General features: G+C 41.7%; 2 protein-coding genes across 7 annotated transcripts in view; one reads left to right on the forward strand and one right to left on the reverse strand.

Moving 5' to 3' along the window:
* The window catches only part of raph1a (Ras association (RalGDS/AF-6) and pleckstrin homology domains 1a), a 69,082-nt gene extending 62,160 nt beyond the window's left edge, over positions 1–6,922 (forward strand). For all 5 annotated transcript variants that reach the window (XM_074657546.1, XM_074657549.1, XM_074657548.1 and 2 more), the window contains one exon: positions 861–6,922. In XM_074657546.1, the coding sequence (XP_074513647.1) occupies positions 861–3,194 (2,334 nt within the window). In that variant the 3' untranslated portion in view covers positions 3,195–6,922. The remainder of the gene's footprint in view (positions 1–860) is intronic.
* Positions 6,923–9,156: 2,234 nt separating this feature from the next.
* Positions 9,157–16,612, reverse strand: LOC141781747 (uncharacterized). 2 transcript variants are annotated; one of them, XM_074657553.1, is made up of 15 exons: positions 14,966–16,612; positions 13,823–13,905; positions 13,580–13,698; positions 13,342–13,383; positions 13,135–13,161; positions 12,930–13,001; positions 12,159–12,224; positions 11,932–11,958; positions 11,776–11,820; positions 11,645–11,680; positions 11,462–11,542; positions 10,445–10,541; positions 9,976–10,085; positions 9,393–9,512; positions 9,157–9,190 (listed from the first exon to the last, which is right to left on the reverse strand). In XM_074657553.1, exons 2-15 carry the CDS (start codon positions 13,896–13,898, stop codon positions 9,173–9,175), a joined length of 936 nt encoding a protein of 311 aa, XP_074513654.1. In that variant the 5' UTR covers positions 13,899–13,905; positions 14,966–16,612; the 3' UTR covers positions 9,157–9,172. The 2 variants fall into 2 exon arrangements, with proteins under 2 accessions (XP_074513654.1, XP_074513653.1); XM_074657552.1 differs by having other exon boundaries at positions 13,823–13,909.
* Positions 16,613–16,640: the final 28 nt, after the last annotated feature.

Raw genomic sequence — 16,640 nt, forward strand, 5'->3', positions numbered from 1 at the left:
CAAAATCTACACAGTTGATTTCTCGCCTCCAAAATTTTCAGAAGTGAATTTAGTGATGAAATAGCTACAAAAAATTTAAAAAACGAGCCGTTTTTTGGCTGCTGTGTTGTGGCCGTAGACTGTACCGTTCCAGTGCTTTGCATTGTGGGATACGGTAGGCATGGTAGACTGGTCCAATACATACTGGAGATTTTTTCCATACTGGAGATTTTGCTTTTGTTTGCATACTACATGTTACATTTTGGCCAAATCAGTACGTTCTACTAGTATAGTATGCAGTTTTGAATACAGCCCAAGTGATTTTGTTCCAGACAACACAGGTTTAAAACCATCCTCAACCTTGCAGCTAAGCTAATAACAGAAACAGCCCCCCAGAGTTTAGGATCAGTTCAGAATATGTTTGACAACATTTAAAACCAATTAAGCATTAAGTTAAGAAAATGATAGATTGACTGACCTTAGTCGATCCACAGTATCTCCCTCAGATTCCTCGTGGCTGAGGATGAAAAAAAACAAAGCTCTAATAAATATAAAGTCCATCCACAGGGTGATATTGTAAGACAGCAGATGGGTGAGAAGGTTTTGTGTTCTGACTATAATTGACCTTATTCAATGTTGCAATGTGCTTGGAGTTTCAATAGCTGTGTGTTCTCAGACTGCATTGGTTTGCTGTTTGATTAGTTGCATCTTGTCTTGGATTGTTTGGTTTCAGAAACATGACAATAGTAGAGTTGTGTGTTACATGTTGTAAATTAGTTTTTTCTTCCTCCCTCCCAACGCCCCCCATCTCTTGTATCTTCACCTCCTTTTCTACCCATTTCCCTCCCGCTATGCCCCCTCTTCTCCATTTCTCTCTCCAGATGATGAGGATCGACCCTATCAGTAGGCCCATCCCCGTCCAGATCCTCTCCCCCCAGCCCCTGACCTCATCCGCTCGGACCAGCTACACCGACGACCTCGTCCAATCTGAGGATTCCTCTCCGTCACCGCCCTCTCCACCTCCGCCGCCTCCTCCCCCCATCGCAACTGTGACCCATCAGCAATCAACTACCCCCTCATACATCAAGTACAGCACGCTGGCTCGTCTGCAGGGCCAGAACCAGTCCAGGACACAGCAGGCAGGAGCCGCCCCACTTTCCCTTCCAATCCAGTCTACCAAATCCAACTACAATACCCTCCCAGCTGCTTACAGCACCTCCCCTCCACTACCGCCATCTCCTCCCCCTCCTCCTCCACCCACGACGCCTGCCCCTGGCTCAGCCATGGCCGCGCTGAAATTTGGTCCATCAAGCCCCTGTGCTCTCCCACCGCCACCCCCGCTGGAGGAGGATGTGCAGGAGCCCTCCTATCTCCCGCCTCCTCCACCCGAGAGCCTGGAGGCCAATGGGTTACCTCTGCCTCCCCTTCCAGACCCCATTCTCGACTCCTCTCACCTCTCCAACAGTGGCCTCCAGCAGTTCCTGTCTCACAAGTTTCCTCACATGGTGTACGACTTCACGTGTGAGGATATGTGTGAGGATCATTCTCCTCCTCCTCCACCTCTGGCTGAGCTTTCTCCTCCAACATCCCTGCAAATTCTCCGGCCTACGTCCCCCAATGCGCCCCCTCCTGCGCCTCCCAAAACCTTCACTGGTGGTTTTCCCCCTCAAACTGCTCGCAAACCCTCGGGTCCTTCTTCCCTCCCGATTGCCCTCTCTCCTGTGTCACCAACACAGCCCTTTGGCGGCCACGGGCCAGTCAAAAAGCAGCAGAGTTTCTCAACAGGACATTCCCCAAATCAGCCACCTCCCACTCTGCCAAAGCAGCACAGCCTCTCCTCCAAAAACCTCAGCCTCTCTCCCTCCTCTTCCTCTTCTGCCGTCTCCATCGCGGCCGCTACCTCCTCTTTGGTCAAACAGATTGTCAATCAGTTCCCAGGAAACTCTGCCCCTTCCTCTCTGCCCGCCTCCAACTCCATGGAAGGATCTAAGTTCAGTGCTCCTCAGTCTCCTCCAGCGGTAAAGGCCAAACCAAAGTGGCAGCCAGGAGGCGTTGTGGCTCCACAGTCCCCAGAGTTCCCCCCGCCTCCTCCTGATAGCTCCCTGGGAGATTTTCCTCCTTCTTCATCCCCCATAAAGAAGTCGCCTTCCACCTCGTCCACAGGATCCAACAAGCGGGGGCCTCCACCAGCCCCACAGAGAGCCTCCTCCATCCGGTGTGGCTCATCAGCCGAGACCCAGGATGAGAGGCCAAAGAAGGTGGAGAGTCTGGTCAACAAATTTGGCCAAACTCCTCAAACGGGAACCTCGTCCAGCTCCTCGTCAGCGACTGGATCTCCTTCAAAAGATTCCTCCGCGCTTCCTGCTCCGCTTCCTAAGCCGGGGAAGCTGAACTTGGCGAACCTCCCTCTGGCACTCCAGGGGTTGCAAACAGGCCAGCACCATCAGCCCTCTGAGTTCCCATCCCCTCTTCCCCCACCTCCCCCCTCCCAGCCTGCTCACATCGACTCATCACCCGACTACTTCCCGCCTCCCCCCAGTGACTTTGAGCTTTTCCCTCCTCCTCCCCACCCGTCAGAGTTCCATCACCCCCCGAAGGTCGCCGTGGTGAACCCGCAGCCTCAGATGCAGCCACCTCAACAGTCAGCACCCTCCTCCTTGTCGTCGTCGTCATGGAAACAAGGTTCACTGAAAAAGGGGGCAGTCCTTCCCCCAACGCTGAACCGGCGGACCAGCAACACGACCCAGTATGACAATACAATGCCCCTCTCGCCGCCTCCTCTGTCTCAGACCCCACCTCCCTCCCTGTCCTTATATTCCTCTTCTCCATCTCCCATCCCCCCCACCTCCCCGAAATCACCTGGGCCGAGCTCCCTGGCACTAAAGCCCCACTTCCTGGAAGACCTCAACCGTACCCTTAAGAGGAAGTCGGTGTCTCGCCATGGCTCACTCACGTCCTCCCACCTCATGTCCTCCTCTAAGATGGAGCCCGTGGGCACCATGGACGACATGGCGCTCCTACCGCCTCCTCCCCCTGAGCTCCTCCTGCAGCAGCAGCAGGGTATGCGAGGACACTCCCAAACTTTGTCTCGCCACCACACGCACTCCCACTCCACCAAACATGCCAACATCTCAGGCTATGCAACGCTGCGGCGAGGCCCACCTCCCGCTCCTCCAAAACGGGACCAAAGCACCAAACTGACCAGTGACTGGTAGGGACACTGGGTGGAGCCTAAAAAACTGACTATTTAGGTCTCATGCAGAGAAGAAAAAATCAATGTCTGTCTTGACTTGTCCGTCTCTCCTCATCCTAAACCATCCACCCCTTGGATTCCGAGCAAGTAGCAAGCCGTCTTTCCTACTCTTAATCTCAGATTATGATTGTTCCTATTATCCTCATTATTACTATCATTACCGATACATGTTTAACCCGATGACATGAGTAAAAATATATATATGTATATATATATCTGTATACAAGCAAGCCAGAAGAATCACCTATCAAGCTTTTTTCACAATGTCTGTGCAGCTTTGCATTGAAATATACAAAAGACAAGACTTGAACGACAACAGCAACAGAGACAATTTGCTGCACAATAACTGGTACTGCATGGAGCCGTGGCAATGGAAGTAACGTTACCGATGAGGGATCAACGGAAGGAAAAAGAGATGCGAAAGTGGGATGATGTGTACAGAAATGTATGTCGTGAACTAGGGGGGGTGGGGGTTGGGGGAGCATTGCCATTTATTTCAAACTTTTTGTGTGTGTTTTTATATAAGATTATTTAATACTGGAAAGATATTATTATTATAATTATTTTAAGTTTTTAAGAAGTGTTAAAAAAAGAATGAGTTTGACTGGACATGGGTCTGTATTCTCAAAATCTGAGTTACCAATCTAGTTCCACTGAGTTTATATTTGGATCATTTCATCGGATCATAGTTCTTTAAATGTAGAGATTCATGGCTGATTGGTTGGTGACTCCCGCAGGATGTAGAGAGGCGAAGTCCTTCCGGTGGGACCTTATTTTGGAAAAAATGTGTACGGTAGTCAACGGCGAGAGACAAATAATTTTTATCCTGTTTGAATTGCGCCATGAATCACACATATGATGTTTGTCAATTTAAAACCTAACTTTGCATATCAAAAAAGTCACAGTTTGTCGTAGTATCATTTAGTTTTGTGTGAAACCACTCCGTGAACTACATCTCTCGTCTAACACAATAAACATCACCAACACTAGCTAACTTAGCTATGTTCAACGCACAGATGAAATGTTACCTTACCTGTTTTATCCAGCGACTCCTGGTCTTTTTATCTGCCAGGCAGAGAAAGAACAAGTGAGACCCGTTGCTGGTGCAAGTACATCCCAGTATGAAACACACAGACATTGTAGCTTCAGAGAGAGAGACGTCACTTACGCAACTTTTGGGTCTTAAACTTCAACAGTTTTACAACAAACTGTGACTTTCTTGACTTGAAAAATGATGTTTTAAATAGACAAACGTCGTGTGATTCATGGCGCAATTCAAACAGGATCAAAAAACTATTTGTATCTCGGCGTTTACTAGCGTTCATGGTCCACCGGAAGGGGCAGGACTTCGCCTCTCTGTAAGACTTCATACTTAAATGCACACTGATTGAACAAATACTTGTAAGTCATCTAGAGAATCAGTAGTAGTAAGGCTGTGCTCAGATTACAGGCGTTTTGAAATCACATTGCGTCAAAGTACGTTATTAGACCAGTTGTTCTCACGTTTTCCCTTCCCTTTGTAAAGGTAGATGTCTTGGAGGCCATCAGGACATCACTTGCACATTTAGACCTGCCTTCCCTTAATCTCAGCTGTCTTAATAACTCATCCGGATTTAAATTTGTTAATATCAATCAGTTTTGGATTATCAGGACTGTCCCGCAGACACTCAACCAGAGCCTCCTTTAATCTGAGCTCAGCCTTAGCAAGTCAGTCAGTCAGCGACATCAAACCAACTTGGACACATTTTGATGACAGACCTTTTTAAACAGACTCTATTCTGTACTGATGAAGATCAGTCAGCTTTGCAGTCAGTCCGTCAGGTAAGTCTTTGATAGCTATTAAACCACGCAGCTTAATGGGCTACAATGTCTGAAAGAAGGTCAATTTGCTAGTTAATAAACCAATCACTTGTTGTTTGTCATCTTAACGACTGGTCAGTCACTTTTCCAGTTAGTTATTCTGTGTCCACTTAAAGCATCTTAAATGATCAGAGAAGCCCAAGGGATGCCCTGGGAACAAGTGCCTGAAAAAAACTAAATGCTCAAACTGCTCACAGGTGTGTGGTAACATCATACCCTCGCGCACCCTCGACTGTAACTTCTGTGATGTCAACCATTAGCTTTCTGACATTTTGAGGCTTGGAGTTTAGGTTTACGATTCACACACACTGCCATCTTTGTCAAATACTGCAGCCAGAAAATCTGAATTTGGACAAAATAGTAGGAAGCCTGGGAGGAAGTAGTAGTAGTAGTATCAAAAAAGATATTGTGGGCAGCAAAGACCATGCCTAGAGGCTTCAGGCAATTACAGGAGTCTCCTATCAAGTTCTTTACAGTTGTAACCCTCATGAGCTCCCATATCCCGCTTCTTATTTCTAACTTTGGGATAATGTCCGTGTTTAGCTTCTGTTTCTGCAGTTGTGAACAATAACACTGTTTGTTGTAACTTTAAGCTCCAGCCTCCTCTACTGTGCTAGGTGTTTTAACAAGTGACAAACAAGAAGCCTCTTTAAATGTTTTAGCCAAATTTCAACTAGATTTTAAGTTGATGTTTTAATGTTGAAATCATGATTAATCTGCAACAAGTTTTTATAAATATTTAAGTTACGTTTATAGCAAAAAAAATGTCAAGAATGCACTGGTTGCAGCATCTTAAATATTAATATTTACTGGTTTTATTTAGGGTTTTGGACTATGGTTAGGACAAAATGATTTAAAATATGGGAGGAAACTACTTTCTGACCTTACTGACATTAACCTTAAGTGCTTGGAAATTCCAAACACTTAAGGTTAAGCACACGAAGAAAAGGAAGAGCGCTTTTGTGCCAGGAGGCGGCTGTAAGCACCCTAAAAACAGTGGCACCACTTAGAGAAAGATGCATTACGGATACACCCTGAATCACTTTGGGGATTAGCTATCTAGTGAGTCAGTACATAATGTCAGACAGGTAGGATTCCTGTTTTAGCAACATGTTTGAAAAAAATGTCGTCTGTTAGTCAGCAAATAGTCACAATAGTATGTTTCAGTGGGGCAGCTACATCAGATTAGATATCCAGTTGAATAACTCAGTCAGTTAAATAGTTAGCTAGTCTTCTACACTCCTACTGTTACAGAAACTTTCATTTTAAAGAAAAAAACTGTCCAGATCAGCTGATTAAGGCTTTCTAAATACAATTTCTGGTCATAGGTTTTTAGATTTTATGTGCAGCTGAACTTAGGTCTATTTCTACCTTCCTGTTTTGTTTTTTTTATCTCCGCTGCAGTATATTAAAATTATTTGCATGACATGTCACCACCAGTGCAACAGCACAGATGCCAAATATTTGATATTACTACTCCAGTTTTGATTTTTAATGTGCAATCGTTTGTTTTTGAAGTATTTGAATGTATAATTATTATGGTTAAAAAACTATTTCAATTAATTTTAACATCAAATCTGTTTTGTGATATTGTTGGAGGGGAGAATTCGCCCGAGAGTAGTACTTCCTATGCCCACTGCCCTGCAGGAAAATTATCACTTGGCCTACATCATGGTGTATTTCAGTGACAAACCCAAGAACAACATACAGTTTAAAACTGATCAATGTCTTGAAATGTCTTGCTCAAGGACACCCAGCAGAGCTTATGGCTGCTATTGGTGTCAAACCTGCTGTTGCATTTAAAATAAATGAGAAATGAGTCAAACCGAAGTGCAGCTTCTAGAGTTTTTACACAGGTCTAATTTGATCGTTCCAGGCCTGGAAATTTGGGCATTGAAAAGTGTGGAGGTCAAGTATCTCGGGGTTCACCAGTGAGGGTAAAATGGAGCGGGAGATGGACAGGCAGTTCGGTGGGGCTTCTGCAGTTATGTGGGCACCGTACCGGACCGTCGTGGTGAAGAGGGAGCTGAGCTGAAAGGCAAAGCTCTCGATTTACCAGTCCATCTACGTTCCAACCCTAACCGATGGTCACGGGCTTTGGGTAGTGACCGAAAGAATGAGATCGCGGACACAAGCGGACGAAATGAGTTTCCTTCATAGGTTTGCTGGGCTCAGCCTTAACGCCTCGGGTCCCCCAGGAAGAGCTGGAAAACGTTGCTGGATAGAGGGACGTCTGGAATTCCCTGCTAAACCTGCTAAGCCTGCTGCCCCCGCGACCCGGCCCAGATAAACGGGAGAAAATGGATGGATGAAAGTGTGGACACTTGAAGGCGCCATATGAAGCAGAGGATTACATGTTACAAAGGTCAGTCAGACTTATTGTGTCATTCTCAGTAAAGACTTGTGTGAGGCACCGAAAATATGCCTCACACAAGATAATGTATGAGCCGAACAGGAACTTTGGGTTGGGACTAGCAGGAAAAAACATCATAGTATAGTATGTCGAAAAATTGTATGAAAAAAAGTCATAGTATAGTACAGGGGTCAGCAACCTGAGGCTCCGGAGCCACATGCGGCTCTTTTTTTTCGACATGCTACACTATGATTTTTTATAACATTTTTCGACATACTATACTATGACTTTTTTCATGAAATTCTTCGACATGAAATACTATGATTTTTTTTCATGACATTTTTCGACATACTCTGCTATGACTTTTCTAATGAAAATTTGACATACTATACTATGACTTTTCTGATAAAATTTTGACATACTGTACAATGACTTTTTTCATGAAATTTTTCGACATACTATACTATGACTTTTTGTAATAACATTTTTGACTTTCTAAACTGACGTTTTTTCATAAAAATTTTTACATACTATGACTTTTTTTCATAAATTTTTTTACATACTATACCATGACTTTTTTTAATAAAATGTTTTTAAAAAAAGTCATAGTATTGTATGTCAAGAAAAATAATAAAAAAAGACATAGTATAGTATGTCATTAAAAAGACACATTATAGTATGTCAAAAAAAGACATAGTTTAGTATGTAAAAAAAAAAAGACATAGTATAGTATGTCATAAAAAAGACAGTATGGAATGTAAAAAAGTAATTAAAAAGTCATAGTATTTTATGGTAGAAAGCTCATAGAATAGTTTGTCAAAAAAGTCATAGTTTAGTATGGAGTAGAAGCATAAAGTAGCATAAATTGGATATACTTAAATAAAGAGCAAGTACCTCATAATTGTACTTAAGTACAGTATTCAGTAAACTTAATTATATATATATATATATACTACTATATAGTAGTATATAGTAGTATATATAGTAGTATTACATATTGTAATTATTCTCTGGTTTCTCTCATTGTTGTTGTCAATGTTTTATTTGTGTGTGTGTAAAGCACTTTGTAACAGTGCGTTTTAAAAGGTGCTATATAAATAAAGCTTTACTTACTAACTTACTTTGTTTAAAGATGTGTAAAATGATTCTCTATTGCATTCACACACACTGAATTGAAAGAAAGATGGCAACAGAAAACACAAAACTCAGACATCAATGTAAGAGACAGTCAATCTGATTTTTATTAATCTTTCTCTGGGAGCTGAATCACAGCAGCAGCATACAGTATACTGGGCGATACATTAAATAAATAATGCTTTTTAGTTTCATGAAATTAAACTATTCACAAGAGGAAAATATAACAATGGAAAAATAGTTAATTTAAGTGTGTTACCAAAGAGGAACACTATGGATGAGGATTGTTTAAATGTAATAATGTGTTGGAACAATACACATGCATGTTTAAATCATATAAGAGCAAATGCTGAAGTTAAAGACTCACTGAAATTGCAATAAGTAATAATAAATGTTAGAGGAGCTGTACAGAGGAAAGGCCCACTTTTATCTTACATGGGTAGATTTTCAGAACGCTGATCTCAATAAGTTACACACATTCACATCTGGAGGCTTCCAGTACGACCACAGTCGGAGCAGCTCCACTCCAACAGAGGAGTCGGGGTTAAGGATCTTGCTTAAGGGCACTTCAGCCTGCGTTGAATGGAGTGGGGTCAGTGTCTGGGGTCCTCCTGGTCCATATAGGAAGCAGCATGAAAACAGAAAGAGTAACAGGTCATGAGGATAAAGAGATCTGATAACTACACGTTCACCATGTCCACTTGTACATTAGTGTGATTCGTTAACCAGTTAATGGGGAGATACTTATTTATTTATATAACTTTACAACTGTTCTTGTGGTGATTCCATCCTGGTGTTTATAGCAGTACTTACCAGCACGTTGATCCACTGAGATTCAGAGTAGATGTACAGAGCTTTCCTGTCTGTCCGCAGCACCATCACGTTCTCCCCCCGCAGCCTCCTCATCTGTTTCTCTCCGTCTGCGATGAAGATCTGGAGAGACAGAAAGAAGCCTGTTTTACACAATGAACATATGAAAATCTTTTTTTTTTTCATTCTTGTAAAGCACCGAATTAAATAATTAAACCTGCAGTGGGCAGAATGTTTGTGGCATCATTGGGCAAAAATCCCATAATAACCTTTCAGCATATTGTTACTGGTGGGTGTATGTAGGCCTACTTGAAGCAGGTGCACTGTACTTCATGCTTTAGGGAGAAAGGCTGAGCTGCTCTCTGTATATACATTTATCTCATGCACACAAATTAATAAATCGTGGCCTCAGTTTATTCATTTATTCTCTCAATGGCCACTCCCTGACTCCAAAACTAACAGCTATTTACAAAGGGGAACATTAAGCTTAAAGGGGAGATTATAACACAACATTCACTACAATGTAATCAGTGGAAATAAAAATCTGTTTAAAGATCATTCAGCAGTTTGTGTGTGAGACACTGACCGTCTGAATTCTGTCCAACCGTCGTTTCGGGGTTTGAACCTGTGAACAGTTGCATGTGGCTGAAGGACCTCGGACTCCCGAGGCTCCCTGCAGGCCTGGTAGGACGTACACTACGACACAAGGAGGTCTCATTAACAACACAGCTGACCTGTACAACACCATCAGTACTGTATGACGACATATTCACTTAACTGCTGCTCTAAGTTTCTCCTTTTAACAGAGAACATTAATCAGAAGTGAACTAGGATGATGTCATTCTCTTACAGTGCACCTTATACATGGAGTAATCTGCAAAAGTCATGTTAAACTAGGCGGTTCAAAGGCCTTATTTCAGATCTTGTTTTAATTGATTGCGGGTAAAGTTCCCAAGCACCACTGCATAAACCTGGGTCTTGAGTTCTGGTTGCTGTATGATGTAGAATCAGAGTCATATTTGCGGTTAATCTGTAACCTTCCTGCCGTGACGCACCTTGTCCGGGTAGTCCAGGCTCTCCAGTCCGACCAGACAGTCCTCCAGAACCAGAATGACCCCGCTGTCCTGTTAGTCCACGAGATCCTTTCAGCCCCTGCACACAATGATTTATTTTATTCATTGAATAATTGATTGACCAAACAATCAGATGCCAACCTCTGACACCCAGCTTTGTTCTCTACAGTATAATGTTAAATAATAATAACTATAATAACAATAATAATAATCCAAACATTTTAACCATTGAAAATGTAGCACATGCATCATTTAACGAGTCTTGAATTACAGTAATAATCAAACTGCAGTATTAGAGATGCAGAGTTATAGATGACAAACTAGCAGGATCATTTTGATTAAACTGTGAGTTTACTGCTAGAAATAGGTTTATTACAGTGGACTAAAACTGAAACGAAAAAGGAAAATAAGCAGTGAAGAAATATTTTTAGTAAACTGAAACTAAATAAAAACTATATCCTTTAACTGAAACGATATTGCAGAGTTAAAAACTAATACAGATGAAATATAAATGAACACAAATTCATTTCAGTTTTAGTTTTTCTCAGCTTTAATATCTCACTACCGAAAGAAGGAAACAGCATGAATTTCCGTCACCTCTCGTGACGTTGAACCACAGAAACTGAACAGACTTGACCTTCCAGGAGATGGTGCTATGGTGCTTCACTAAAGTAGTGCGAAGATTAAACATTATGGCCGTTCCTACTCAGTTCTCCAACCATGTATTTTGTATGAAGCTACTTATGAGACATTACACCTGGCCCTAACAAAAACAAACTAAAACTACTGTAAAACTAAATATAAAAACTAAAACTAAACCTTTCTGAAAAACTGAAAATAAACTAAATCAAAAAGTCAAAACTAAAATAAAATAAAAGCTAAACTATTATAACATTGGCCAGAAGCATTGCTTCTTGTCAGCCCTCTATATATATATATATATATATATACATATACTGTATATACACACATATCTATTTGTATAATGCTTCCACCTACCAGGGATCCTCTGCCTCCTGGCTTTCCTCTGGTCCCTTGCTCACCCCTCCACCCTGCATCTCCCCACTGGCCCGGGTCGCCCTGGAACAGCACAGCACAGACTAGCATGTCTTCACAGCTTTACTTACATTCATAACTCACTTTTATTTTTAGACTTAATGTTTAATATGTCAGCCGGTCTACCTTCTCTCCTGACGCTGCAGCGACGCCATGCTCACCCTGAAGACACACACACGTCGACCGGATCAAACTGTTTCATTCATTCCTACAATTATGTCCTTATTTCTAGCAAATGAAAGAAAAGTTTTCCTCACCGTCTCCCCACCGCGTCCTCTGTTTCCTCTCACACCTTTATCACCCTGATGGAGAGATAGAAATAAATAAAGAAGATGAGAAATAAGTGGTGATGTGATCATAAGCCAGCAGTGTTCAAAGTGTATAAAACAAACAGAAGCTTTACTGTCACTCACCCTGAATCCCTTACGTCCCTTACTGCCCTGTAAATAAACACATAAGCATTATTAGTTCTATCATTTTCCCACTACCTACTACTTTTATGTGTGCAAAAGATTAGTTCTAAATTGAACAGCAGATGAGATGGTAAATAATACTGGTAAACTTCCATAATACTGGATTTTACATGTTCTTAAAGAGGTTAAAGAGGTTTACTACATGGAAAACTACAGCTACGATGTACCTTTATCATCCCGGGAGTTCCTATGTCTCCATACAGGCCCCTCCAGCCTCTCTCACCCTTCTCTCCCTGTGGAAACAGAAACATCACAGCATGTAAAGTCTTGTTATGTTAGAATGAATTAATGTAAATACACATTGTTTTGCCACATACAATAATAATAATAATAAAACTAATCACAACGGTACTGAAAGAGAACTGTAAATGTGGAGGACTCAAATGTGATTTGGCACGGATAGTTTATGACTTTTGAAATATACTGCACCCACTGGATCAAACTGTGATCATCCAAATAGAGGGGGAGATTTTCCTCGTAGCTCTATATTTGTGCAGTTAGTTTGTTTATTTTCTGTAATGGATGCACATTGTAAAAAGTCTTTGTGGGCCAGAGGATGAATATGAACTGCAGCTTCGACAGTCCAGAGTGCAGCTTCTGGGAAACCTGAGATTCAAGATTAATGTGCTGCTTTCCAATGTAAAAATTCTAAAATAATGTCTGTGTTCCTGTAAAACACTTTAATCTGCCAACTAACAACTCACTTTGGTAAGACTTCAACACTATTTTTTTACAACACTAGAAAAAGGGCCGCCGATTGGATGACTGATTTAAAATTTTCAGATTCTAAGTTCAGTTTTCTTTCCTGAAGTTTGCAGGACTTTCTATTAACAGAGAAGGTTTTATCACGTTTATAAGTTGTCTTTTACATGCGAGAACACTGAATGTTAGAGTATGATAGCTGGTGGTTTGATGGACGTTGATGGTCGTTCTGTGACCTTTTGACCTAGCTGTCCCATGACTCCTTGCGTTCCAGGTTCTGCCTCTGGACCCGTCACACCTGGTCGGCCCTAAAACACACACAGCAGTTTGACACAGCATGACTTTTCATTTTGTTGCAGAGAAACGCTCCATGCTCACACATCCAGAAAGATGAGGTTAAATGCATTTTATGTGTGTGTGATTATGAGTGTTATACGGTACCATGGGTCCTCTGGGTCCTCTGCAGCCCTTTAAACATAAACACTATTAAAGTGTGCAGCAAAGAGCTCATAAAAAACACAGTTGTTCTGTGATAAACTGTTACAGTGCTACTACTAGTTTACATTACACATCCAATTAATTAAATAACACATTTTTTGTTTTATGGTCCCAAAAAGAAGCAGAATTCATAACGGAGGTGTGTCGTACCTTTTCCCCTTTGGCTCCTGTGATGTGTTCTGTTATGTCAACCTGAAGAGTTAAAGGCAAAACAGTTGTTACCATATTTTAAATGCCCCCATGTGGAGGATTTGAAAAGCTCAGACTCTGGCCATTATCCAAAAAAGCAGTTAAGGCTGCTGAATGCTACACACAGTAGATTTAACTGAGCTGAACTTGAATGCACTCTTCACTCTCGATGTGTGTGTGTGTGTGTGTGTGTCGTCACCATCAGCAATGCTTTCCGTTTGACAGTAGGAAACGCAGGTGGAGGAGGTGGGGGAGGAGGGAAGAAGACTTCACATTTCGGCGCTGACCACCTGCTGCCGTCTCTGCTGGACAGAAATCCTTCACAGACAGACAGACAGACATAATAAATGTCCTGTACTTGAGTAAATGTACTTAGTTACATTCCACTGCTGGTTTAATGGGATGCTGTAGTTTGATCTCAAAGTCTCATGTTTGTACTCACTGGTTGTGACCGAGGCAACAGCCGGCTCGAGGCCGCTGAGCAAGGCAGTCCATCCCAAAACCAGCTGAGTCAGCATCTCCTCTCTTCCTGCAACAACAAACAAATGTTACAAATCTAAACAAGTTTAACGTAATGATGAAAAATACAAACTTCTTTAACGTGTTTTACTCAGATTCCCTTTTTTTTCCTAATATGATATTTTGTCTAAAGATCTGATCTGAGGCCTCGTTTATAAGTACGATCAATATCTTGTTGTGCTTGAGAATGTGCATTTATAATCCCTCCTGACAACACAAACAAACAAACCCTGAGTGGAAGAGAAGCAGCAGGTGGATGTAAAGCAGGTGGGATTAATGCAATTACGTACTGAGGAGTTATTTCAGACAAATGTATATAAATAGACCCCTGAAACCTTTAGCTTCAATTTTAAGCTTTCTACATGCACTGCAGAACGGGCGTGTCCAGAAGGTAACCTGCATGTTGCGAAATCTGATCTGAGATCTACTAAAAACTTGCAAAAACTCTTGCGAGACTCGCTGCCCCGATGACCTAGCCTAACCCTAACCATCTCGCGGGTTCCCTTCTAGACACTATCCTGCAAAACACAGATTACTAGTCTCCTATTCAAGCTTTAAATCTCTTGTTCTTTTAACAACTAAGATATTGAAAATGTCTGTGGTGGGGAGAAGAAAATCTCACTAACTTCAGATGCAATTCCACTTGCTTACAGTTTGTATATTTCAGAAAACGTATTTATTCCAGAAATAAGGCAAAGAAAAACACATTTCACTCAACTGTTATCTAAAAAGCATGAGTAGATTTTCTTTTTAAAAGCACTCATGCACACTGATTGTCATGGGATTTACAATAAGTGTCGATAGCCAAAGATAATTAACTCATTTCTGTTAATAAAATTACAAAAGCAGCCTCAGCAAGATGAATGAACACACTAATTAAAGATGTGGATTGCAATCAATAGGATCTTTGAAAAACTGCTTACACACTCAAAAAGATGATGCTGCATCTGAAGATTCATCTGTTTCATCAGGATAACTGTGGCACAGATGCTTCTCATAGTTCAGATATCAAGAGGTTAAAATAACCTCACAGGTTCACATGTAATCTGTGTGTTGTGCATCTTACCTCGAGTGTTGCCTCCTCCTCACGGCGCTGTGTGGCAGCTCTCGTCCTGCAGCAAGAGATGTCTGTAGGAGCTGCTGCTCCTCTTCCTGGTCATCGTCCAGCCGAGCTGGAGCCCATTCTGCTACGCTTGCACGCTGAGTCCAGGCTTATCTCAATAAAGTGTGGAAATGCAACGCAGCCCCTGGCAGCGCTCTGCAGAAATAATCAGATAATTACTAACACACCGAGCCAAAGAGAAGCCGGCTTATCGGGCGGCGCTGTAGAGGATGAAACAGTGAAAGGAGTCAGTGGCACCTTCTGTCAGATTGTATTATATTATCATTACTTTTTTTCCATTTACTTTCCAGGCTTTTAGCCAAGTTACTCACAGCGACCATATAGCTTAATGTAATTCTATAAACTGAACTGTCGCTCTGATTCAGAGAGACCTCACAGTGGGGTCAACAGGACAAAAAGCTTTCATACTGTATATACTATACATACAATAATGTCTGATTGTGGCTTACCCACAAAACATTTCTAAATACTGAACAGCAACAAAAGTGTTGTGTCATTGCAGGCATTTCAGTGTTTTTCTAAACCATAAATCCAACCCAGAAAAGGACACTGTTTGCCATCGATTGTTGATTTTGAGTGTAGGCCAATTAGAAACCCAGTTACAAAATGGTTTCTCCGGGAATAATAGCTCAGAGAAAATCAGGTTACTCTAATATCCTAACTCGATTATGGAAACTAGATTTCTTGTGTCGGACAAATCGAGCAGAGATCTTCTAAAATTAGACATCTCTTTACTGCAGGAAACACTGCCCAGTGAAAACACATACTTATAACACTGCAGCTTTGGAAGACTGGACTTATATAAGATAAACTTCTGGATACATTTTTACAAAGAAGATTTTGTCCCCATCAATTACATCAAAAACCACTTCTCTAAATGGACAGGATTAACAGGAGTGATGACAGCCAACAACCTGCAGGGGGTGAAATACTGGCTGAAATGCACTTAACATTTAAGTACCCATGATTTGCTCATGGACCCTTCAGCATCATCTATTCCAGTGGTTCTTAACCAGGGGTCGGGGGACCCCCAGTGGTCCTTGAGGGAGTTCCAGGGGGGTCCCGAGAAAAATAAATAGTACATTTTCACCATTTAATTAAGTATAGAAGTGAGCCCAATGTGAATAAGACACACAAGAGTGATTATTTATGATCATAGGTTTCAATTTCTCCACAGGTCCCTGAAACAAAATCTTATCAAATGACCTAATGTATATCAATTTAGGGATACTTGACACAAAAAAGGTTGAGAACCACTTGTCTATTCAACAGCCACTTGTACAGCACACCTGTCAATGATCAACTCTTGTCTTTAAAACACATTTTTAAGTGATTCAAGTATTATATATATATATTGGTATATCAATGTCCATTAAACAGATTTGTTGTTAAAGATTGCACCCAAATCAAATAAATCCATTTTTTCTAATGCATCCTTCCCGTGAACTGGCTGCCTGGGTGGTCACCGGGGTTGGAAATTAGCACCAGCCACCAGCCAAATGGTGGAAAAATATGCAAGTGGCCGCTAGATTTGCTTCACTCACCAGTCAAAAAAACAAAACGACGGTAGTCTATCGAGTGGCTGCTAGATTTAGCGGCATGTGGACAAAAAACAGTT

This window comes from Sebastes fasciatus, chromosome 14 (assembly GCF_043250625.1).
Source record: "Sebastes fasciatus isolate fSebFas1 chromosome 14, fSebFas1.pri, whole genome shotgun sequence".
NCBI classification, from domain to species: Eukaryota; Metazoa; Chordata; class Actinopteri; order Perciformes; family Sebastidae; genus Sebastes; species Sebastes fasciatus.

What these genes read in the sequence shown, in the direction of transcription:
- LOC141781747 (XM_074657553.1), bottom strand. Translation starts at nt 13,898, where the DNA reads ATGCTGACTCAGCTGGTTTTGGGATGGACTGCCTTGCTCAGCGGCCTC. An exon ending in CAGGAGCCAAAGGGGAAAAG is followed by an intron (nt 13,162 to 13,341) that starts GTACGACACACC and finishes TTATGTTTAAAG; the next exon opens with GGCTGCAGAGGACCCAGAGG. An exon ending in GAACTCCCGGGATGATAAAG is followed by an intron (nt 11,959 to 12,158) that starts GTACATCGTAGC and finishes GTTTATTTACAG; the next exon opens with GGCAGTAAGGGACGTAAGGG.